This window comes from Sinohyriopsis cumingii, chromosome 1, assembly GCF_028554795.1.
Source record: "Sinohyriopsis cumingii isolate HCF-2022 chromosome 1, ASM2855479v2, whole genome shotgun sequence".
Taxonomy (NCBI): Eukaryota; Metazoa; Mollusca; class Bivalvia; order Unionida; family Unionidae; genus Sinohyriopsis; species Sinohyriopsis cumingii.
The window spans coordinates 87048583-87076276 of NC_142961.1; the positions used below are offsets into that span (position 1 = coordinate 87048583).

Below are 27694 nucleotides of genomic sequence, written 5' to 3' on the forward strand. Positions count from 1 at the left end.
ACGACGAATTCAGACTATTACAAAATTATTGAATATTTTAAATCTGTACGATTTTCAATGAAATTACATCCATTATGGATGAACTGCATGCCACGACGGCATGGTAGCATACGGTGTTGATACACTTTTCATGATATAGCGATAGTCTGGTATTATCGGTCAATCTGTATTATCGTTCAAACAAATAAAAATTAGTAAATGTTTTTAATGCACAGTAATAACCTATAAATATATTAGCCATCGATTATTTTGAATATATCTTAATTAATGCATTCCAGTTAATATTCATCTGATGATAAGCTGACTTTTGATCATTGTACATGTATACATGTATATGTTCTCGGAAAAAAAGTTAAATATTGTAAAACCCCGCATTAACGCGACCCCGCTATTAACGCGATCCGATTTTATGGACCCCGATCATCGCGTTATAGCGGGGTTCCACTGTAGCTGGATTAGTTAGAATTCTGTTGGAATTTCAGGTGTGTAATATTTGATTGACCACTCATGATTGGCCAAGTATTCAGTTTCTGACTAGGCTAACTTTGTTCTGAGGAATTAATTGAGGAACACAGATGCCATTTGTTTTAATGTCTTTTTGATTGGAAAGACAGAAATATCACTGTGTGTATTTACTTTTGGAATGAATAACTTAGTAATGATTGTTTGCTTTTGTATCCAGTTAGATTAACTTTAGAAAAAATATTTCCATGAGCTGTGAGTTTTCTATCCATCTGATTGCAGCAAGAGTCCTGAAGTTGCTTTTCTTTCTATTTCTTTTGCAAAAGATACCATAATTCTCTAATGATAAGCAGATTCCCACTCTTTTACCAAACATTGGCATATTTCTATTTTAGAATTTCTTGTTCATCTGGTCATAAGGCCAAGGGAGTGTATTGTAATGCCCTGCACCTATTGTGCATTGTCTGTTGTGTATTGTTGTCAATCTATCAACAATTACTTCTTATGACTCTGGAGTGCATATGTCTCATCTGATTTCAATCAAATTTGGAATATGGGCTTTTATCAGCAAAATATCAGAGAACTTTGATAATTAGCCAAATCTATGCATACTAATTAAGAGATCTCACATCTGATTCACTGAGCTTTGTACCACTCGTGATGTTGTACTTCTGATCTAGATTTGATCAAACTTAAAATGTATGCTTATGCCAGCAGGATCTTGGATGAGTTCCATAATAAGTGAGATCCATGCATACCAGTGAAAGAATCTTTCTTCAGATTAACTGAGTTTGTTACCCCTCTGGAAGCCAAATTTCTGATCCAGTTTTGTTCACTAATGCAATATGGGTTTATATAATCAGGATCATGGATGGCTTTCATAATGAGCAAGATCCACATATATTAATAATGTAATCTTGCATCTGATTGACTGAGCTTGTTACCAGTCATTAAGCTATATTTATGATCTGAGTGGATCTGTCTATTTATGATCTGAGTGCTTCATTACTGACTGAGATCAATGCATATTAATGAGTTGATCTTCCATCTGATTGACTGAGCATTTTTGAAGCCATATCTGTATCTTTTGTGTTTCTGATTATCAAAATCTTGGATGACTTGGATTATGATCAAGAGACTGTGCATATGAACTTCATTAGTTTGGGAGATAGTTAACCCAGCTTATGTTCTTATACTGCTATTGAAGGCTGTGTAGTGAAATGATCAGCTATTAAGATATGTAAGTCAGGTGAGTGACATCATGCCCTCTAGTGTCTCTTGTTGGTTTTTCTTTTCATATGTTGTTGCTAGGCTTATCATGGGGAAAATTATGCTGTAGTACATGCAATACATGATTTGTATTAATCCCCAAATGTTCAGATATTGATAAGAAATATTTTCTAGTCAATGGCTGCTAGAAGATTGAAAACACCTCAATCCTTTCTATGCTTGTTATTTAAAAGGTCATCATCAGAGTAGCTTATATAACTAGTGATGTGGTAAATTTGATATTTGTCCCAAATTGTTTAGCAAAAAGTCAATAAAATTAGTGAAAATCTCATCTTGCAGAAAAAATTACTTTCATTGATTATTAATATATATTCCAAAAAAATTAAAGGGTTTCAATTCTAACTACCCCACCTACCTTGGCTATATGCAGTCTCACTTTAATAGTGTTGCCTTAATGTTAAATTTAAGCTCAATAACAATTTTGCGTATTGTTAACATTAACAGCATGACCAGGTTGTTTACCTACCATATATACTTGCTTGTTTATAAGTTGAGTCAAACTGTAAACAACAAAGATCCTGATCTGCTTCACATAATGTGCCTGCAGGCCAGGGTCTATGCTGTTTGTTCTACTGATTACTTCTAACAAATTGCACAGACCCAGATCTGCCAACCTAAATCCAGGTCTGCACAATTTGCAGTCTTTTAAGTGAGTATATATGGTATTTCTCTTCATTGACATATTCATATATGGGTGTATGGTACTGTTTTTTAAAACTAGAAAGCATCATATTTCCTCCTTTTTTAGCCTCCACCACCTCCTCCCCCAGCCGAACCTCCAAAAACTCCCCCTCCTGAAGAAAGGGCAGGGTCAAGGTCTGGCTCCAGAAAAGGTATGGTACACATAACAAACAGGTACATAAACAGACGTGTAATCAAGAAAACAAAGAAACTAACAGTGGTTTACAGACAACAAAGTGATTCAGACTGTAGAAGCAGTTCATCAATACATCAAAATAAAAAAAAACGACCACTCTGTTGGCCTAGTGGTTAGAGCATCTGCCTTGGATGCAGGAGGTCTTGGAATTGATCCCCGGTCGAGTCATACCAAAGACTTACAAAAATGATACTATCAGCCACCTCGCTTGGCGCTGAGCATTAAGAGGTTAGTGTTAGGACTGGTCGGCCTGGTGTCAGGATAATGTGACTGGGTGGGACATCATGCTACATGACTGCGGCATGATGCCCCAGTGCTAGACATCACTATAAACTGTCACACTGCAGACATCATAGCGATATGACTGAAAAATTGATAAAGCTACGTTAAAAATCCAAATCACACACACACACACACACACACACACTCAGAATAAAAAACAACAAATGAAAATTATTGGAAACATTTGTGAAAACACTGTGCATACAGAAGCATGATATAAGTGTATTTTCTAACTTGTATATTATATCAGACATTGAGGACTCACTGAAAAAATAATTACACCAGATCCCTATTTGAGTCAAAATTATTGAGAGTAAATCTTAAAAACTAAACTGCACATATTTTAAATAGTGCATAAAACTCTGCCTCCTTTAACTGTAACTGCTTTTCTATTTACATAATAATTCACCATGTTCTATTTGATATTTGTTGCTCTTGTTGCATCATTATGAGTATATAAAACAAAGGATCATGAAGATATATGTTTACAATTCAAACTTCTGTTTCCTATCAAAGTGGGCAACTTATCTTTTAAATATTATTCTTTTTCTTCTCTCTACCTCTTGCTCATTCGCTCACTCACTTTCTCTTAGAGGTTGCCTAAATGATGTATGTCATTTTTTTTGCTCACTTGGTCATAAGGTCAAGTGAGTTTTTGTACAGCCCTGTGTCCATTGTTCACCTATCATCCATCCATCCATCAACAATTCTGTGCCATTTTTTTTACTGTGTGTGCAGCTTGTACTATGTACGTAAATATGCAAATAATGGAGGGCCATAAGGATGAATACGTTCCATGTAACTATTGTAAAGCTCTCATTATATAAAGTAGTTATTACAATTTTATTGTTATTATTATTATTATTCTGAAGTCTATATTTCAGATCCAGTTTCACTGAAATGTGGTATATGGGTTTATATCATAAAAATTCAGACAAGTTTCAGAAAGAGTGAGATCCCCGTTAATTAATGAGTTGATCTTGCATCTGATTGGCTTACCTGATTGACACTCTAGAGGCCATATATCTGATGACTTTTGGATCATACTTATAACATTTACTTATTTCATTAAGATCTCAAATAATTTGGTAATGAGTAAGATGCTTGCTAATGAGATAATCTTTCATCTGTTTGGCTGAGGTTGGTACCACTCAGGAGGCCAGATTTCTGATCTGATTTTGATCAGACTTGGAATTTATGCTTATCTGATTAAATCTTGGACAAGTTCAACAATAAGCAAAATATGCACATATTAATGAGGTAGTCAGTGGCATCTAATTTGGCTAAGCCTGTCGACACTGTGGAGTCCATAATTTCTGATCTAGTTTGATTAAACTTGATATAAGGGCTTGAATGGTTTCAATAATGAGCAAGATACATGCATTGGCTGACCTTGTTACCAGTCTGTAGGCTAAATTTCTGATCCAGTTTTAATTAAAAAAGGAATATATGCTTATATCATCAGGAACATTGACAAGTTAGTGAAAAAGATCAATGTCAATGCAAATGAGGTTATCTTGAATTTGATTTACTGAGCTTATGACACACTAGAGGTTATATATCTGATCCACTTTTGATCAAGCTTGGAACATATGCATATGTCATCAAGATCATGAACAAGTTTTATGATGAGCAAGATTGATGCATATTGATGCGGTGATCTTGCATCTGATTGGCTAGTCTTGTTACCACACTGGTAGCAGTATTATCTGATTTTGATCAAACTTCAAATATAGGTTTAAATGATCAAGATCTCACATGAATTTAATAATGCAGGACATCCACACATAATAATGGGATGAGGTTGTATGTGATTGGCTGAGATTGTTACCACTCTAGAAGTTATATTTCTGATCCAGTTTGGTCAAACTTGGTAAACCAGCTTAAGTCATGAAGATTTTGGATGAGTACAATAATGAGTTAGATGCATGCATATTAATCAGGAGATTTTGCTTCAAATTGGCTGAGCTTGTCAACACTTTAGTGACTGTAGTTCTGGTAATATATTTGTCAAAGTTCTGGTAAATAGGCTGATATCATCAAGAGATATAATGTGTTTTATTCTGAGCTAGATTTTTGCATAATAATGAGGTGATCTTGCATGTGATTGGCTGAGATTCTTGCTACTGAAGTAACTGTATTTTTGATCCAGTTTTAATCAGATTTGGTAAATATGCTAATATCTTCAAGATGTTGGATGGCTTTTATAATGAGCAAGACCTTGCCTATCCATGATCTTACATCTGATTGGTTGAGTTTTTTTTACCAAACCTCTCATATGAGACCAATTTATACTCACATATATACTTGCTTATAAGTTGGGTCCAACTGCATAGTGCACTTGAAGATCTGGGCATATGTGAATTGATCAAACTAGGTAAATAGGCCTATACATACATGCCAACCATTATGCTTTTGGCGTAATCATTACGCATTTTTTTCACAAAATTATGCCTTACATGTAAAAGTATTTAGATTACACATTTTCGGTATGTCCCCCTCCAAAAAAAAATAATAATTTGTTTTCTTATTTTTATTAACATCCCATTAATCTTTCAGACCATATTCTAGAAAAGACGGCTTCTATGTAACTACAACATAAGAGTATGCTTGTCCATAGCCTTGCATGCACTTTCCTAACAGTATTATGTTCTATTTATAGCAACTGCCCTATTTCCAGAAACATGCTGGTTTTACTTTCTAACTTTTGACCTCGATTTATAGCAGCTGTATGGCTTAGTTAGGAGAGAACAGACTGGTTTTCTAATTTTTAATTTTTGCTTGCCGATTCTTTGTTCTAATTCATATCTCATACATAACCAGTCTGTAGGTATTTGGTGCTAAAAGTTGTCAGATTTATTCTAGTAGATGCATGGGTTAGAGCAAAAAAATGTTTTCAAATAATTTCACAGATGGATTAGAAAAAGACTTGCATGCACTTTCCTAACAGTATTATGTTAGCAACTGCCTTTTTTCCAAGAAACATGCCTGCTTAACTTTCAAACTTTTGACCTCAGTTTCTATTTATAGCAGCTCTATGGCTTAGTTAGGAGAGAACAGACTGGTTTTCTAAATTGTAATCTTTGCAGATTCTTTGTTCTAATTCGTATCTGATACAGAACCAGTCTGTAGGTATTTGACACTAAAAGTCAAGTCAGATTTATTCTAGTAGAAGCGTGTTTTAGAGCAGAAATGTTTTTCAGATAATTTCACAGATGGATTAGAGAAAGATGAAAATCCGATTCAGAGATGAATACATGAATTACACAATACAGCATTCATTCAATTATAGGGCAGCTTCATGCCCACTGCAGGCTGTGTGGAAAGGATTTTAATATTGATCATGATGGTAAAACAAAGAAACTTTGAATCAGCTCGTTTTACAAACTCCAATACTAAGGTAACTTGTAGCTTCTTTTTTAAAGCAGGGCCAATACATGCAGAGGCATTATTTACCAAGTTCTTAATAAAACATGGACTACCCCTAGCAGTAGAAGATTATGTTGATCCTTTGTTCAAATGGATGTTTCCTGATTCTGAAATTGCAGAAAATATGCATGTGTAAGAACAAACTCCTCTAATATTGTTTGGTGTTTGGCAGAAGATAATGCGCTTAAAATTGCAGAAGCCATGAAAATTGGGCTGTGTAGCATTGCAACAGACAGGAGCAGTGATTATGATGACAAAAAGTTGTACCCAGTCTGAGTAAGAGACTTTGACAATGAAAATTGCAAAGTCAGAGTGCTCTTCTTTCATTGCCAGAATTAACAGTAGATTCCACTGGAGAAAACAATTTTTATTTACTTGATAATACTTTGAATAAACATAAGCTGGCAGAACTGTATGAGGTTTTCAGCTGATAATGCATCAGTGATTGGAATTCATAAAGGAGTTGCATTCTATATTTTGAAAAATGTCTCCATCAGTGTACGTATCAGGTTTTTCCCTGTCATATGATGCACCTTGCTGCAGGAAAGGCTGCTGATAAATTAGAAGGAGAATCCCTGAAGTATCAAGTTGGCATTCTACCTGACAATGTACTTCATGAGGAGTTGATGTGGAATGGCATCATATTTCCCAGCTAAAAGATTCAATAACTGGAAGATATATATATCCTCTTCTTTGTCAGGTTATGAAAGGAATATTGGTTCTTTACCATTCTAATGCTGACTATGAGAGACTATTCAATATTGTTAACAAAAATAAAACTGAATTCAGATCCAGGCTCTGTAACCCAGCACATGGTTTTCTACTGATGTGTAGAACATTCATAATCTCAGCTGGTACAAAGTGTTTTGAAATGCAATATTAGAGACTGTTGCTTTTTAAAGCTAAAAGTGCTATATATGAAAATTAGAAGCAGTAATTGATGTTAAAAGACCAGAAGGGGTAAATAAATCATTTTGTACATATGCTCATTGAATTTTATTATGTTATATGTGGATTACTCTTTTTATGCTCAGATTACTCTTTTTGTCCACTTAGATTACACTTTTTCCTCATCAGGGGTTGGCATATATGCCTATATCATCATAATCTTGGTTGTGTATGACTATGAGTGATATTTATGCATGTTAATGACATGACCTTGCATTTGATTGGCTAAGCTGATTATGAGTGATATTCATATGTGGTAATGACATCACCTTGCATTTGATTGGCTGAGCTTGTCAGTGCCTGAGAAACTATATTTTTGATCAGAAGTTGTTAAAACTTGTTAAATAGTCTGATATTATCAAGGTATTGGATGAGTGTGATCAAGAGCAAGATCTATGCATATTGATGAGATAATCATCTTGCATCTCATTGGATTCCTGACATTCTGGAGACCAAATTCCAGTGGGATGCTCCACCTTGGTAAATGAGCTTACTTTATCATTTTCATGGACATGTTCTTTACATGTACTAAGCAAAATCTGTGCATAGGAATGAGATGCCTTGCATATGATTGGCTGAGCTTGTTGTTGTGATGGATCTTAAAACTATATTTCTAATCTAATTTCTATAAAACTTAGTGAATTGGTTTAAATCTCCAAGATCCTGGATGACTTTATTTATGAGCAAGATACTATGCATATAATTCATGCTGTTTTTAAAACAATTTTATCAGGATATAATGAAATAGGTTAAAATGAAGATGACGTAAAGATTGGGACATAGTCTATGAAGATTGGTGTTCTTACAATGCTACATTAGCCTGCTTAATAAAATGATCAACTGTTATTATGTTAGCCAGTTGAATGATATCAGGCCCACTTGAGCACCTTGTTCAACATTTAGAAGGATTTATTATGATTTAATTACTTGTAATATCCTTTGAATTATTGGAATGGGCAGTAGGGAGTACTCGGAAAGTTGTTCATAACACTCCACTGTTGAACACAGTATAATTTGAATTTATGTATTTTCTGCATATTTCATCATTTAGAAATATGCAAAAGGAGATCTGTAGCCTATTTTTATGCTGTTAATTACAAAGTTTAACCACATACTGCACAGAATCCCTCATTTTTTTTTTCTTGAAATGACTATGCAATCAATATTAGTGGCTAGTTGGGGGTGTTAGGGAGTTAATGTAGTCAGTAATTTTCTTCTAGCTAACTTTTCATTTATTCTAACAGTAAATTCCAGATAGTCAGTTGAAGTAAATGTTAGGGCTGTTCCAATAAAACCTACTTGGGACCCAGGGAAGTTACTCAGTCTGGAATAGTTACTCATAGATGCAATTTAGGATTTTGTATTTTCTTTTGAACTCTGCAAGTTACCAGAGTACCCTGGCATATGTGTTTAAAAAAAAACTGCCTTTCCTGGGTAGTGTATGTTTAAATGGAACAGTTTTTAAAGATTGCTCTGTAATTTATCTGAAAGTTAAACTTGTAGCCACCTGGTTCAGAAATAGAACTTGTGATTTGAAAATCAAGTTGCTTCTCAGTTATTTATTATTTCACAGGTTCTGGTAAGAAAACTTCCAGACCATCATCCAAAGAATCCAGAAGCAAATCACCAAAGGATAAGAATAAAGATACCGACAAGAAAAGGGACAAAAGTGGATCACCAAAAAGAGGCAGTGGCAAGAAGTCTGATGGTGGCAGTGCCAAAAAAGGGAGTAGAGGTAGGAAACAAAATAAAAAATGTCTGTTATTTGTGTAACGTTTACCTGAAAAATAAAGCTGTCAAATATATTTTATGTGTCTGAAAATTAATGACATCTGTTTTAAAAGTAATTGGATTTGTTTGCCCTCAATATTCTGTTTGAAAAATTTGTATCTGTTATAAGCATGCATGACTATTGCCAGTGACATGACTAAGTATCAGATATATGGCTTCATAATAGTTTATGATTGCTGAAGAATGTGCTTCTATTTTTTTGCAAAAACATTGACATTTTAGTTTCAAACATGCATATTTCTCCCCTTCTTGTTCACACCCACATCAGCATTATTTGGAGAAAAAACATCAATGTGGTGGAAAAGGATGTTTAGGTAAACTATATTTCATAATATATTTTTCACTGTTAAAATTTATTAAGTAGTCAAATTTGCAAAAATAAATTGCAGTGTGTATTAATGTGTATTTTGGCAGTGTATATATTAAAGTAATGTCTGTATTTATTGTAATGATTTATATTTTGGTACACCATAAAACCATATAATCATGTTAATTCTTGGAAATCATAGGTACTTCAAAGTTGAGAATTAATGTATGATGCTTGATCATTCCTAGGAGTTCAACAATAATTGTTATGAGGATAAATTAAATGGTGAAATAAGGTGTTTGAATGATTTTGATATCCTTAATAAAAATTTGACTTTTTGTTTGGCCCCTTCTGTAATTTATGATTTGTTCAGTCATTTCTAAGGAAAACTAATGGACCATCGTTTCTAATGAAAACCAATGGGCATCATTTCTAAGGAAAACTAATAGGCCAGCATTTCTAAGGAAAATTAATTGACCATAATTTCTAAGAAAACCAATGGGCATCATTTCTAAGGAAATCTAATAGGCCATCATTTCTGAGGAAAACTAATAGGCCATCGTTTCTAAAAAAAACTAATTGGCCATCATTTCTAAGGAAAATTAGTAGGCCATCATTTCTAAGGAAAACTAATATGCCATTATTTCTAAGGAAAACTAATAGGCCATCATTTCTAAGGAAGACTAATAGGCCATCGATTCTAAGAAAACCAATGGGCATCATTTCTAAGGAAATCTAATGGACCATCATTTCTAAGGAAAACTAATAGGCCATCATTTCTAAGGAAAACCAGGTATATCTGCTGAAAATTTTATGTTGAATTTGATATTTGGCAAAATAGAATGTTTGAGAATTTTGTTTCTGCATTTAAGTTAAATGATTATTATGCTGCTTAAAATTTATGGTGACTGTATATTGATAATCCAAATTTCTCTCTTATTTGATTTAAGCAATTTCTTAACGTTTGTCTTTGTACATGCAACATTTGGATTTCTTACATTAGACTTGTCTCATACTGTGCAGGTGCCTCGCCTAAGTCCAAAAAAGGATCTGGGAAGAAGAAGACCCCTGAACCCGAACCAGAGCCAGCGCCAAAAGAGCCAGAGGGACCACCCCCACCCATTCCAGGATCAGAAGATTGGGAATTTGTTGATCAGTTTATTGAATTTGTAGGTTGAAATTAAATATTGATGTGTACTCATGTACATGTTCTTGTCTAATCTACAACATCCTAATGTTAAGAGGGCTACTAGTGCTGCACTACTTTGTGTAGAAGATTATGTAACCCTATTTGATCTGATCATTATTGTACCAATTAAGTTCAAATGCACGTAAAATGTGTAATAAGTAGAAAGGCCTGTTAAGCAAGGTCAGTGCACTAGTTTCTGAGGACACAAGACATACAAAATGCAATGAGGTGCAGTACTATGTATCAATCTTTGGGTTTTTATATACCAGTTATTGATCAATTCATGAAAATATTGTTAGAAGTATGAATTTCAGGGGCTTTTGCTGTGTTGGTGATATTTTCCTTAGACCCAACAAAACTGAGGAATTCTTATTATTACCTGAATTGACAAACATAATCATTTCATGCTGTTTTGTATTCCATGGCATTTCAGTATATACCAGGTATTTTGTATTCCATGGTGTTTCAGTATATACCCAGTATTTTGTATTCCATGGCATTTCAGTATATACCCAGTGTTTTGTATTCCATGGCATTTCAGTATATACCCAGTGTTTTGTATTCCATGGCGTTTCAGTATATACCCAGTGTTTTGTATTCCATGGCATTTCAGTATATACCCAGTGTTTTGTACTCCATGGCATTTCAGTATATACCCAGTATATTGTATTCCATGGTGTTTCAGTATATACCCAGTATTTTGTATTCCATGGCGTTTCAGTATATACCCAGTATTTTGTATTCCATGGCATTTCAGTATATACCCAGTATTTTGTATTCCATGGCTTTTCAGTATATACCCAGTATTTTGTATTCCATGGCGTTTCAGTATATACCCAGTATTTTGTATTCCATGGCATTTCAGTATATACCCAGTATTTTGTATTCCATGGCATTTCAGTATATACCCAGTATTTTGTATTCCATGGCATTTCAGTATATACCCAGTATTTTGTATTCCATGGCATTTCAGTATATACCCAGTATTTTATATTCCATGGCGTTTCAGTATATACCCAGTATTTTATATTCCATGGCGTTTCAGTATATACCCAGTATTTTGTATTCCATGGCATTTCAGTATGTACCCTGTATTTTGTATTCCATGGCGTTTCAGAATATATCCAGTATTATCAACAAACATACAATTTGAGTCATGTGTGCAGTGCATAGTACTTCGGCACTACATTAATATTGTAATAGCCTAACTTTGATGTTAAATAGGTGAGCCATTTAGTTTGTCTGGATTGATTTATGAATCAGTTAAAATATTCTTCTGAATTTCTTCCCCATTTTTTTATCATGATTAGGACCTGGCTAAAATTTTATCCCAGCACTGGGAGACTGTGGAGAACACTTATGTGAAGAACAGTAAATTTGCCTTCAGAAATTTGAGAGATGAGAGGGAAAAGATTTACAGATACTTCTTCCAGATCAGGTAGATAGATTGTAACAGCCATTATGTATAGATAGATAGGTAGATAGATTGTAACAGCCATTATGTATAGATAGATAGGTAGATAGATTGTAACAGCCATTATGTATAGATAGATAGGTAGATAGATTGTAACAGCCATTATATATAGATAGATAGGTAGATAGATTGTAACAGCCATTATATATAGATAGATAGGTAGATAGATTGTAACAGCCATTATGTATAGATAGATAGATTGTAACAGCCATTATGTATAGATAGATAGGTAGATAGATTGTAACAGCCATTATGTATAGATAGATAGGTAGATAGATTGTAACAGCCATTATGTATAGATAGATAGGTAGATAGATTGTAACAGCCATTATATATAGATAGATAGGTAGATAGATTGTAACAGCCATTATATATAGATAGATAGGTAGATAGATTGTAACGGCCATTATGTATAGACAGATAGGTAGACAGATTGTAACGGCCATTATGTATAGATAGATAGGTAGATAGATTGTAACAGCCATTATATATAGATAGATAGGTAGATAGATTGTAACAGCCATTATATATAGATAGATAGGTAGATAGATTGTAACAGCCATTATATATAGATAGATAGGTAGATAGATTGTAACAGCCATTATATATAGATAGATAGGTAGATAGATTGTAACAGCCATTATGTATAGATAGATAGGTAGATAGATTGTAATAGCAAATATATAGATAGATAGGTAGATAGATTGTAACAGCCATTATATATAGATAGATAGGTAGATAGATTGTAACAGCCATTATGTATAGATAGATAGGTAGATAGATTGTAATAGCCATTATATATAGATAGGTAGATAGATTGTAACAGCCATTATATATAGATAGATAGGTAGATAGATTGTAACAGCCATTACATATAGATAGATAGATAGATAGATTGTAACAGCCATTATATATAGATAGACAGGTAGATAGATTGTAACAGCCATTATGTATAGATAGATAGGTAGATAGATTGTAATAGCAAATATATAGATAGATAGGTAGATAGATTGTAACAGCCATTATGTATAGATAGATAGGTAGATAGATTGTAGATAGATTGTAACAGTCATTATATATAGATAGATAGGTAGATAGATTGTAACAGCCATTATGTATAGATAGATAGGTAGATAGATTGTAACAGCCATTATGTATAGATAGATAGGTAGATAGATTGTAATAGCCATTATATATAGATAGATAGGTAGATAGATTGTAACAGCCATTATATATAGATAGATAGGTAGATAGATTGTAACAGCCATTATATATAGATAGATAGGTAGATAGATTGTAACAGCCATTATATATAGATAGATAGGTAGATAGATTGTAACAGCCATTATATATAGATAGATAGGTAGATAGATTGTAACAGCCATTATATATAGATAGATAGGTAGATAGATTGTAATAGCCATTATATATAGATAGATAGGTAGATAGATTGTAACAGCCATTATATATAGATAGATAGGTAGATAGATTGTAACAGCCATTATGTATAGATAGATAGGTAGATAGATTGTAATAGCAAATATATAGATAGATAGGTAGATAGATTGTAACAGCCATTATGTATAGATAGATAGGTAGATAGATTGTAACAGCCATTATATATAGATAGATAGGTAGATAGATTGTAATAGCAAATATATAGATTGATAGGTAGATAGATTGTAACAATCATTATATATAGATAGATAGGTAGATAGATTGTAACAGCCATTATATATAGATAGATAGGTAGATAGATTGTAACAGCCATTATATATAGATAGATAGGTAGATAGATTGTAACAGCCATTATATATAGATAGATAGGTAGATAGATTGTAACAGCCATTATGTATAGATAGATAGGTAGATAAATTGTAATAGCAAATATATAGATAGATAGGTAGATAGATTGTAACAGCCATTATGTATAGATAGATAGGTAGATAGATTGTAACAGCCATTATATATAGATAGATAGGTAGATAGATTGTAATAGCAAATAGATAGATAGGTAGATAGATTGCAACAGTCATTATCTCAATAGATAGGTAGATAGATCGTAGCAGCCATTATATAGATTGTTGTTATTGTTGTAGTGTTTAATGCCATTTTTCAGCACATGATATACATGGCGGCCAGTATTAATGGTGAAGGAAGAACCCGGGAAAACCCCAGAAAGAACTACCGACCCAATAGAAGCTACTGGCAAGCTTTCTCACATACATACATTGGCTGAATCTGAGACTCAAACCCACGCACTCAGGGGGGGCCCCCATTATATAGATAGATAGGTAGATAGATTGTAACAGCAAATATTTATATAGATAGGTAGATAGATAGATTGTACCAGCCATTATATAGATAGGTAGATAGATAGATTGTAACAGCCATTATCTCGGATATATCGATAGATAGGTAGATAAGTAAAATGTAACAGCCATTATATAGATAGGTAGATATATTTTAACAGCCATTATATAGAGAGATATGTAGATAGATAGATTATAACAGCCATTATATAGTTATATAGGTAGATAGATAGATTATAACAGCCATTATATAGATAGATAGATATATAGATTATAAGAGCCATTATATAGTTAGATAGATAGATTATAACAGCCATTATATAGTTAGATAGGTAGATAGATTATAACAGCCATTATATAGATAGATAGGTAGATAGATAGATTATAACAGCCATTATATAGAGAGACACTGTGCTGACATTAGAGAGCTTGTTGATAAAAATCATAAGTGTTGCCACTGAAGCCTACAATTTACTAGCCACTCTGTTAATATAATAGGCAGGTAAACTTTGAGTGGGAGGCTAACACCCAGGAAAGATATTTATGAGAGAGGGCCAGTAAATATAAGACGCACTTGCTCAACAAATGTGAAAATATTTAGTTGACTGAGGAAATTCTGTAAACTTCATACTGAAAAGAACTACTCTTCTGAAAATCTTAGGATGATGTGCAGTCTTAAAAAGGAATACATGTAATTAACACATGAACACATATCCTTGTAAAAACAAAATTTTTTATGTTTTTTGTTTGGTTTGTTTTAATCCAAAAAGTTGGATATGCCTGAAAACCTTGCACAACATCCCATTTGACCACCATAATGACATATGTGACAGTTGTCAAATATATGATTAAAGGATAATTATTTTTTTGACGTTTACAATTAATTTGTGACCAATACAACTGTTTTGTAAGGTAATAATGATACTTTTTTGAATTATTTTGTCATGACAAATGAAAACCTGCTGTTAATATTTAAAAAAATCAATAAAAAAGGTTACTCAGGAATTTCATACAGTCCTTTCTTACTGATGGAACTTTCTGAAGTATCTGTACAGTGGAAAAGTACCATGGTACATATCACAAAAAAAAAATACCACAGTAATCTGGTATACGGGTAATACTGTTCTCCTTTGATAGGGTGATGGATGGTACCATAAAACAGACAATTACATTGAATTCATTCTTCAGTAATGATTAACAGTCATGTTAAACTAAAATATTAAAACTGATTGCAGAAATGATCAGATGATAATCTTTCATTTTCTTAAAGTGTGAAGTTTGTAAGAACTTGTACTTTTTTCTCTTTTTTTTTAACACTTACCTAAGGCATATTTGATTTCTTTGCAGGAAGGATTACCAGACCTACCTTCGAAGACCTGATACAAAACAACAGTTTGTCTCCCAATGGCAAAAGGTAACAACATAATGTATTGGTCTTATGCACTGTTTTTTTTCTCATAAAACTTGGCTACCAACAAATAGTATTTATTTATTTAATTTTTACAATTCTTTAGAAAGAATAAACTTCAGAGATCTGAGTGCAAACTTTTCTTGTTCAAAGTGCCATCAGTTTTCTGATAATTTACAATGTTGCTTAGCATGAGAATTTGCCAGGTTCAAAGGTAATGTGGCCATTTCACAACCAGATTGTTTTCAGTAGAAATTTGTTTAAAAATATCTCATATCTTACTATATATATATTATTTTTTTTAATTGCTACAGCTACATTCAGTTTAAACTACTTTATAAACATATGACTATCAGATACAAAAGGTGATTGTTAAGGAACTGAAATCTCTCAAGTCAAATTTTAGGAGGAAGATTGTTTTATTAATTTTTCAAACAGCTGTGTCGGGAACCTCTTGTACAAAGTTTCATTATCTTTATTTCATTTCTGCAAGTGAAAATTGACATGGTTTACATGTAATCAATTTTTCCATTTCTTCTGGAGAATTTCTAAGATGTTTGTTGGCTTTATTAAAGGTCTTGCAAAGTTTAGTTTCTGTGGTTTATTATTGTCCCTGATTCAAGAAATGTGCAGAATGTGAGGTTCACTTTTATCATGGATCCAATCAGCGCAAGTATTCATACCTTCCTCTCCAGTCTGTGGCCCCTATACTACTTCACCTTGCCATCTGTCTTGTTCTGATGGTACATCTAAGTATGAAATGTGTGTCCTACAGTAAAACTGAGTCACAGTGAACTGTTTTTTAAGATTTAATGCAAAGTGTCTTAAAATTACATCTACTCTACAAGTCTAATACCTTGTTACCTGTTGCCATAAAATGTACACTACGATTGCATCTTTACTCACCAGAACTGAGTCACTGTTGCCTTCTTTCCAGGATTTATTCTCAACTGCTTATAAGATTGTTTTCTTCCTCTCTGTTTGATCTGTAATTTTTATACTACAGGACCTATTCATGTCAAACTTACCCTGTGGAATTAGCTTGTTATTTTTGTCTACTACATCAATGACGGTCTAATTTTACAGTGGAACATCCTGTGATAAATGTGTGTTGCAACACAACAGAGTGAATTTGACATACTTTTCGTAATTATTAAAAAATTGCTTACAAGTTGTATCCATTACTATAATATAATAGCATTTCACTTATTGACAACAGATTTACACTACTCTATTAGCGGTGATTATACACACTGGCCTTACAATTGTGTTCAGGTTCTAATTCAGACATCTTTCACCTGTTGCTGCAGAACTTACACTAAATGTGCATTGTTAGATAAACTAGGGTTGCATGCCAGATTTGGGCACTGTGACCTCATTTCAAGGATTCATTGAACATCATTAAAAATGGTGTCCATGCTCTAATTTCTATCCAGTTTAGATTATTGCCAGGAAATATGCCAAGTGTATCTTGGGATTAAGTTGTGCCACACACCAAACTTGGTTCACTATAACCTAATTACTGTGGTTTTTTTAACACTGTCTGAAAGATGACAACTTAAGCCACAGAGGCAGGTTTATCTTGTGAGCCTCTGTTTACTAACAAGTCTGAATCAGCAACATGCTTTGTATCTCTATTCCATGTTGAGACCTAGTTTTCCTTAGAACCAATTTTCATTGTCATATCTTTCAAGACTGAGCCAGAAGTCACACCAACTTTACTTGCATTACATACAGTTTCCATAATTGATAAAACAGCAAAACTAGCCTAAACCAGACACTGTTTGGATAACAAAAATGTGACCATTACCATGTGAGTCCACATACAAAATGCACCAATCCAGATATGCTGTTACATATTGTGCAAGGAGATCTGGGTCTGTACATTTCCTTGGGAGTAATCAAACAAACAAAATAGACCCTAACTCAATTTATATGCAAGTATATACAGTATTTGGTGGTAGCCAGTATGTACAGGTTTTATTAGTATTATAAAGATAGTATTTGATCAGAATTAATATTTGATTAGAATTATTATTAGTATTAGATTAGAATTAGTATCAGTATCAGTATTAGTATTAGATTATAATTAGAAAGGCCTTATGTGAACCAAAATATGTGTTCAGTCTGCTGAAGTAAGGTTCTGAAGGGCTTTTTTTAGGAAGCTTGACTGAAGTAAGGTCCCTGAAGGGCTTTTTTAGGAAGCTTGACTGAAGTAAGGTCCCTGAAGGGCTTTTTTAGGAAGCTTGACTGTATATGTTTTCATAAAATCACAGATTCACAGAACATTTAATAATATTCCTCAACATATAATGTTTTAGAATTTTCACTGCAATGTAATTGGAAATCTGTTATTAAATGGTCATTTTATGATTTCTGTAGGATTACAATAGTGTGCCTGATGATATCAGGGATGATGAAGAAACAAAGGCAGAACTGCATCAACGTGTGGATGATCTCCGTGAAAGAATGTGGAACATCTGTGATGAAAGAAAAGAACAAGCAGAGAAGGAAAGGGAGACAGTAATGAATGATGGATGGTTGGATGATAGAATGGGCGTTCTCAGTAACTTCTACATCACTCTGATGCAGAGTGAAGTGGACAGATTCCAAGATACAGTTAGGCTTCTCAAGGATTACTACAGAGGCATGGAAGGACACATTCCAGATGACCTGAACGCCAATTATGCCAGGCTGCCTCTTCTAGAGGTAATAGAGGAAAACATTAAAGATGATATTTACTATAATTTTCAATGGGGTAATTGATAATGTGTGGCTTATGATGGTAATAATGTTATAATTTTTATTTTTTATGATGAAAATCAAAATGGTTATGATGATAAGAAGGATGGGCTATACAGTGGAAATATTACTGAATAATAATAGAGAACAAGTACCAAATATTATATATACAGAGAACAAGTACCAAATATTATATATATAGAGAAAAACTACCAAATTCTATATATATATAGAGAACTAGTACCAAATATATATATATATATATATATATATATATATATATATATATATATATATATATATATATAGAACAAGTACCAAATATTATATATATAGAGAACAAATACCAAATATATATATATATATATATATATATATATATATATATATATATATATATAGAGAACAATTACCAAATAGTATATATATAGAGAACAAGTACCAAATATACACCTCTCCCTCGATAACTCGCGCACAATGGGATCCACAAACATAGACCACACTATAAGCGAGGCAGCTGAGAAAAAAATAGCTTTGACATCAAGAAAACCGTAGGGGGGGAACGGTGTTAGGGAACTGGGCTGTTTAATGACTGAATCCTCATTTTACAAACACGTCGAGAACATATATAGAGAACAAGTACCATCCATATATATATATATAAGTGATAATATTGTCATAGTAATCTTTTTTTAAATCTATATTTTCCTGCATTTAAAACTTATTTTTCTGGAAATGTGTATGTACTAGCCATTTATATATTCCTAGTTAAAGTAAAATCTCAAGGAATGTGATTGTGGATAATGATAAATTAAGGAAATATATAAATATTTCACTGAGAAATTGCTGTTAGGGTTGAAAACTGAATATTCTGTTTTAAAAATAAAATTTACCATTAAACAGGGTTTGTACCCATCAGTTTTCTATTTGAATCCAAATATTCAGTTGTGATGAATATGTTTGTAACAAGAGTTGATTGTAGTTATTACATCAAAATGCTTAGATTTATTTGGTGTTCCTTCAGTCTCCATTGCATATAATTAGTAAAGATGTAATGCTAGATTTACCATAAGCATGCAGTAAAAGTTGTATTAAAGGGCACCACAGTTCAGTGGAATCACCATCACATAGTTTGACTACATAATGAATGCTTATGTAAGATTATATTAAATGGCACAACTATTCAGTGGAATCACCATCACTCATTGTCACAGAATAATGCAATTTTCAATGCATAATTGCTAACAGTTGAGGACGAATCTCATTGAAGTCTTCCCATGCAAGAGGTGAAGTTAAGAGAACGCTCTGATTTGTGGAAGAATCTGATGTATTTATTAAATTGTTGCTTTCTTCCACATTTTTTAAACAAATGCAGTCTGACTGAATGAGTTAATCAATTAATACTCATACTCTGCAATCTAGTTGCCTGTAGAGAGACCAGAATCACCAGATAAACCCAGTAGTGAAACAGCTCCCACCCCACCAGCAGAAGAGAGACCAGCCTCAGGAAAGTCAGGGGACCGGCCTCGATCAAAATCACCAAAATCACCCAAAGGAAGTCGATCTAAATCACCCAGAGAGAAATCACCGAAAGATCGCCCCAAATCTGGGTCAAGAACCTCCTCAGGGAAGAAGCGGGATAAGAGCAAGGAGAAGGAGAAACCTGCAGAGCCTTTGCCAGCTGTGGAAACAGATCAAGTACTAAAAAAGAAGTAAGGTTATTTGAACACATTTTCTCATAAATGTTCAGTGTAAGACCATATTGTGACACAAAGATCATAAATTGAATGTGGAACTTAGTTCAAGAAGCCATGCACAGAAACAAAAAAAATTAATTTTAAGATATTTATGAAACTTGTCAATAAAAGTGCTCTGTACAAAGCTTGATAATTAAAATTAATCTATTTAGTTCATCTGGCAACAAGGCCATTTAACTATGACATTCATTGTCTATTGTGCAGCATCCATCAGTAGGTTATATTTTCAAATTATTCTCAAAGACCAATCAACCAGTTTCAGTCAAACTTGACAAAGAGTATTCTGACATAATGCCTTTCAAGTTTTTTCAAAGTATGCAAGTTTGCAATTGAATTTGGCTGCCATTACATGTTATAGAAAAACCTGTAAACCAAATTTTGAAAACTACTAAATAAAATTTTACCAAGTTGAATGCATTCTAGCATGAAGGCTTCTTAAGGACACACAGTACTAATGATATGGAAGAATGGGAACCAGCCTGCAAATGGGTGAACATAAAATAGAGTATATGTGGGTCTGGCTGACCAGGATTGGTTAATAATGTAAATTATGTTTTAGGAAAAAGAATCTTTTGAGAGCTTATCCTAGTTGTAAGTGAAAAAAATAAAGACATTGTTTTATTGATGGAATTTCAGTCATTTAAAATTCTTGAGTTTGGAACACTCATTACTAAAATTAGCACCTGACTCTTTGGTGCGGAATTGAAAGCACATGTTTCAAACACATACAGGTCCAGAAAATACTGCGGCTCATAATCCTTTCCTCAATACAGAAGCTGACACCTAGGTTTCATCTATACTGATAAATATAGGTTTGATCATGAGCACTCAAAAATTTTAAGTTATTGAATTTTTAATATCATGGTGTTTACATAGATTTACTATGGGAAGTGAATTAGTACCATGAGTCCTTAAGTCATAACAGCTAATGCTGATTCGCCATCAAATCTGGCTACTATTACTATAATAAAAAGTAGTCTTTAGATATCTGATTGAAAACTGCTGACACAATTTTGACAAAACACATTGTTCTAGAAAGGTTTCACAAATTTTGAGCAATAATGCTGACTTGACATCAGAAATTGCCACCATTACTAAAATAAGAAAATTTTTAAATGACTTTGCAACAAAAACCACTGAACAGAAAATTTGACAGTAAATATTCTGGTACACAGACCCATGTTTATATCAACAATACTGATCTGTTATCAAATATGGCCACCATTATGGAAATTAGAAAGAACTTTAAAATACTTCTCCAAAAACTGCTGAACACATTTTGACCAATTATGACACAAAGGATCATGGCATAAAGATACAGTATATCAGTTTTATTTAATAAACATGAATCCATCTTCAAAATATGGCCAAATTTAGAAGAAAGTATCCTCGTGTAAAAGTCTTTCAAGTTTATTCAAATGTTGCTCATCCACCTGCAAATATGACCACCATTTCAACTTTCTTGACGTCTTGAAAATCACTCAACAGAATTTAACCAAATTTGAATTAACACATTCTGGCATAAAGCCTTGAAAATTTTGCAGAACTTAGGGATCTGCTATTAAACTTGATAACTTGTTTCCCTTTTGCAATTTGCATCAAGGCCAATTCAGTACAGCTCAAGATATGTCCACTATTATGGACGATGTAATTGTTAATGGTTCAGTGAGTGCATAGCAGTATTCTGAATGGAAAAAATAAATTTCCTAACAGTGAAAATAAAATATAGCAAACTTTAACTCTGCTTGGCATCTTTCTTGCATATAACAAACGACTAAGTGTAAATGTTACTCATTTAGAATACCGCTGGTACCTCGCCGTCCTCAGTCTCCTGATGCTGAAGGCAAGGGTGGACCTGTTGCCAAGGACAAAAAGGATAAAAAGAAAAAAGAAGATGGTGTTGAGAGCCCTGTACCCCCACAGGATCCTGATGAGAAGCTCATTTTTGATGCTTACTATGTTGCCCTTAATGGCATTGGCAGTATTGTAAGTACACAATTTGTTTACAAATATTTTTCTACAGATATAGAAAAATGTAAAAGCCTTGTTTTGGTGGGTGGTGGGTATCTTTGTATGAAGCAGCTCATATTCCTGGAACTGTTACTTTCGAAAGTTTTGTACTATCTATACTCGCTTATGAGTTGAGTCAGACTACAAACTTAATACAGTGTAGACCGAGATCTGCCATCACATAATGTGCCAGGAAATCAGGATCTATGTAGTTTATTAGGAATAATCAGCAGAACAAACAACATAGATCCTGATATACCAGCAGCATGCTATGCATTGGCAGAACAGGGTCTGTGTTGTTTGCAGTTGGACGCAACTTATAGGTGAGTATATACAGTACTTAATTCAATTCCTGCTTTATTATCTAATTTCTTTTACTATACATTTATGGATTATTTGCTTGATATAGGACAAGTCTGTTCATGTTTACTTGTTTATTGCACAGTCTGACAAGTCAGGATCAGGTAGCAGGTCAAACCATTAATTTACTTTCCTTTCTTCTTTTTTTCTTTTTTTTCCTTCCAACGGGCTTATGAGAGGTGTAGCTTTGTAGGCTGGTTAAGGATGGGGTTTGATATAAATTTACAACTTGTGTACAGGAATTGATGTGGCCTGCTTATTATGGGATTGGTCTCTGTTGAAAAGAGACCTCATGAGAGGGTAACCATTTTATAATGATAATGCTAATTTAGGTTTGGTCGGTTTGCAAATGGAAGATTAATGGGTTTGGGTTTTTTTCAAAAGCAATTCACATGTTCTGGGAAAAGTTATGCTTGTTTTTCTCATTTGAATGAGGAATACATTTCAGATGGCATGAATTTATTTTACAAGATATCACTGGTCATTGCAATGAAACTTTATAACAATCCAAATACTAATCGCAATAATTTCTTTTACTCAGGTACCTTGTGCATTAAGGAATACACTTATGTTTTCTTCTATGGAGGTATAGCTGTGACATGTTTATTTCATTCGTATTGTAATAAAGATATTCAAATGGTAAAAGGGCACAAATGATGTAGAACTGTTCTTCCCTACAGAGACATGCTATGCAAAAAGCTGTAAGTAAATCAAGTATACTGATAGGCATTGCAAACATATGTATATAAGCCAAAATAATGCTTCAGTTATATCCCTGCCTGTAATGATTACAAGATACTGTAGCATTATGGCCTTCGTTAGTCAGTCACCTTCCAGTTAGATGGTAGCACAGGAAAACCCAGTCCATATCAGTCACATGTCAAGTCCAACTGCAAACAACATCAACCCTATTCTGCCAAACTATAATGCACTGGCAGATCAGGGTCAGTGATGTTTGTTCTACCAATTACTTCAACAAACTGCATAGACCCTGATCTGTCAGCACATTATGTGACAGCAGATCTTGATCTGTGCAGTTTGCAGTTGGACTTGACTTATAAGTGATTATAGATGTTAACTTTAATCCTACAGCAATGTAGTGTTAAAATGCCAAAAATCACTTTTATTTTAACAAATTTTCCAGTAATTGGAAGCTAATTTTTTGCTACCCTGATTTGGAATACAATTGATTCTTGCTGTCACCAATATTTTCTTCAGATTTTATTTCCTTTGTTTTTGTCTTAAAACCATGTTACATTTGAAATATACATTACAGCAGTTACAATGAATTCTAATCGGAATATAGACAAGGTCTATATTTGAGAAAGAGTAATTACATGGGGTCTTCTTATAGCCGTTAGAATAATATTCATATGAAGCTGTTTTTATTTTTGAACATCCAAATTTTATATAGGAAAATATGATTAAGTGATCAAATACATCTTAAAAATTAAATATTTAATATCTTACACTGATTTATGTTTTCATATCATTGTTGTGATATTGTACTCATTTATGTCTATCCTTTTCAAATTATTGTTTATTAATTAATTTGTAGGAAAACACTTCCATATATAACTGGAAATAAAGTACCATATATACTTATCTACAAGTCAAGTCCAGCTGTAAGCTGCACAGAATCAGACCTGTCATCACATAATGGGATGAATAGAGCTTGTTAAGTGCAGAGATGTAAATCAGAATATGGATTAGTTAATTTTAGCATCATTAGTAAGCAGCAGCTGTGATAACAGAAATCATCATCAACATTATCATTCACAGCTATGAAAATTCCAATAATTATTATAAAAATAAATGTTATATAGAAAATATCAGCATTAGATATATTATAAATAAGATATAATTTTTTTTTAAAGTTCCTGCTTACCAAGGAAGTATCACAAAACAAATAAAAATGTAATTTGCTATTAATTGGAGTATATGCCTTGATTCATGTTGAAATTACATTCTATATATTTGTTGCCTAGGTTCATACATATTTTGTGATTAGATTTTATCATGATAATTTAAAAAAAAGTAATTTTCTTGAACACAGATGTACAATTTATAAGAGATTTGTTGGATGGGGTTTTCCAATGGTGCTACTAGAAGGTTACAGGGGAAAGTAACTGACTCTGATTTTCCCCATTAATTTTTCTGCTGTACTAAAATTTGTCCACAGGCCTTGCATTTATTGCAACATGCTATAGCAATGCACACTGAGCCATGCTAAATTATTTCTTTATAGAATTGAGCTTGTTAATTACAGCAGGCCATAACAATGAACACTATGCCATGCTAAATTTTGTCACTGTCTTAGGAATAACCCTAATATTGATTGCAACATACCATACTAAAGGCACTATGTCCATGAAATATGTTCGTGTTGTAGAAATGTGCTATATGTAATTGCTAATAGCTATAAAGATCATAGATTCTCATCTGCTATCACTTAGAAAAGATGAGAAGTGACACTATTTGTTATTCCCTTTAGAGTAATTCTTGTAATATTTTGTAAGCAAAGTGGGTTTTTTTTCAGTTCACAATTTTTTTAATGTAAATATTATTTTTATTATTTTTGGGTAATGACCATGTGCGAAAAGTAAAGGAATTCGACCCAATAATATAATGTTTTTTTTGTATGCAAAATGGTATACATTTTGTTAATTATAAATTAGAGAGTATAAAAAATTACATTAACTCATTCGACCCCAGAGGTTTTTGTCGTTTTTGCCTGAAATGTGCATAGGAAAGACATTTGGGGGCTATTTCTGAATACATCATAATACTTCAGCTTTCAACAGATTTTCCATGAAACTAATGCATAGTTGTATTAGAAGCATCATTTTCCATTGGTTATTTTGCTTGCGCATGAGCAGATGGATAAATTTTTTTAAATTTTTTTTTGTTGGCTTAATGGATCCATCATTTTCGTATGGAGACCGCAATTTATTCCAAATGTCCACCTTATCCTAATTTTTGCAAAGGTTCACCTGTCTGTGTGCAGTTAAGACCAGTATGCCTTAGATCTGAGGCCAAAAGGTCTAAAATCCGGACACAAAATCGCATTCCGATCTCAAGCGAATTTTGGGTGAAAAAAAACCAGGTCTAAAAATGAGGTTTTTCTCTCTGTATTTTGTAGTGCAACTAGAACTTCCAGATTATTTGATATCATTTTAGAGCTATATCTGTCTGCTTTATTTTAATACCACCCACGTTGGTGTATCTTAAATGACCTTGATGCTGCAGAGCTTGGAAGTAGGGTACAGCCTCATCACGCCTACAGACAGGATCGGGGCCAAATCGGTTAATTACAGTGTTCCAAATAAACATGTTCACATTAAAAAAAAAAATAATATTGTAAAGATACTGCTGAAGGTCTTTTCTTAAAATATGTCAAGATACTCCTGGAGATTAATTCAATAGTGGCAATAATTTTCTCTCAAAAGCATGTTGCATAGCCTGTGTTATTTATCATATCAGATATGGCCATCCTCACAAAGGAGACAGCTAACAATGACTCTTGATGTCATGAAAAACTTGCCTATATTTTTACTTTACTTATCTAATCCCTAGGGCAAATATAGCTTTGCAAAATGTCTATCTAGTGTTTAAATGTTTTGTGTTCAGTATTATCTGTTGCTACACTTTCTATTGAATTTGAATCAAAAATGTTTTGTTTGCCAATTTGATTTTACCAGTTGATGAAGGAGAATGAAATTTCATGTTGAAAACTATTTGATTTTTATGTTGTATATGGTTGTGCAGTAAAACCTGTCATGAGAGCCAAAGTACCATTTCTATCAGTAAACTCAAGTCTCTCAAAAGAGGTCAATACATTGTGTTATTTAATAGATATATGCATTAGAAACCTGATCTTTAATTCAAGAAGGTCTCCCAAAACATTGGTCTTTCAGAATGGGTTTTACTGCTGAAAATTCCTTTTATGATTGTCAATTACAAAACATACAAATGCTCTCATTGCATACATTTATTGTATGCACATCTGTAACATTTGTGCTTGTTATTCAGTTATCATATATATGAAGAATACAAATGAAACATGAATGTTAAGTGTAACTGCAATGCTTCAAAAATAAATCCGTACAAAACTGTTGTTCATTTTTACACAGTAGTTTGATTATTTCAGTGTTGTTTGTTCAAGTTTGAACATGTTTGATCTACAATTGTATTTATTTTTATTTTGTTGTTTGTGAAGCAGTCAGAGGTATGAATATCAATATCAGTGAAACTGAAAGGGTTTTGGGAGCAACACTAATCAAGTTTTTGGGGAAAAGCCAGGATTTTTGAAAGAAATCTGTGTGGTTGTGATTTTTCTTCATCACAAATTATGTCTAACGATTCTAGTACATATGCATTTGTTTTCTAAATGCATTACCTATCATAATACATTAGGATAATATACACTACCTTACAAACTCAACCCTCTGAAGTAAAACAAAATGTATCATATCTTTGGCTTGTTTCAGCAATATTAGTACAAAAAGTTAAATGAGAGTGGTCACCCATTTAAGACTCAATTGCAAACAGGCCTTTCTTCCCACAATGATGGCCCCCATTTAACCTAAATCCAGCCATCTGGATTTCCTGTTTTTCAGCCACTGACAGAGACATTGTCTGCTGGGGAATATTGAAACCATATTCTGTACACAAGGACTGAAAACCTGTCCTCAACATGCTACAACTGGTTCCCAATGTTGTATCAAATGGCTCAGCCTGGTCTCCATTGCTACACTTTGACAAGATTAGCATAGTCTGTATCCTGCAATTGAGACCTCTACCAAAAGACACACCTTGAAGCCAGTCTCACACATGGCTTATGTATTTAGCAAAGCACCTCAGAACTCAAAATTATTCTTTAGCTGCCGCTATCAACCTCCTCCAGTTGGCAGAGAAAGATGCAGTCCTATCCATGTCTGCAGAAATCATAACAATGGTGGAGGTCTGATATGACATTATCCAACTTCTATCTCAGAGACCTTTTATCCCAAAGAACTCAGTACAACTTGGTGTGATCAGCAGTACAACATGCTGC

At 33.2% G+C, this 27694-nt stretch overlaps 1 protein-coding gene across 3 annotated transcripts in view; it reads left to right on the forward strand.

Moving 5' to 3' along the window:
• Positions 1-27694, forward strand: part of LOC149807291 (sperm flagella and cilia-associated protein 2-like) — a 122196-nt gene that overhangs the window by 53674 nt on the left and 40828 nt on the right. For 2 of the 3 annotated variants that reach the window (XM_089964851.1, XM_089964867.1), the window contains 9 exons: positions 2501-2585; positions 8862-9023; positions 10410-10555; positions 11886-12013; positions 15709-15775; positions 18152-18478; positions 19934-20223; positions 22068-22254; positions 23319-23339. In XM_089964851.1, the coding sequence (XP_089820977.1) occupies positions 2501-2585; positions 8862-9023; positions 10410-10555; positions 11886-12013; positions 15709-15775; positions 18152-18478; positions 19934-20223; positions 22068-22254; positions 23319-23339 (1413 nt within the window). The remainder of the gene's footprint in view (positions 1-2500; positions 2586-8861; positions 9024-10409; positions 10556-11885; positions 12014-15708; positions 15776-18151; positions 18479-19933; positions 20224-22067; positions 22255-23318; positions 23340-27694) is intronic. The other variant, XM_089964859.1, reaches the window with a different exon arrangement.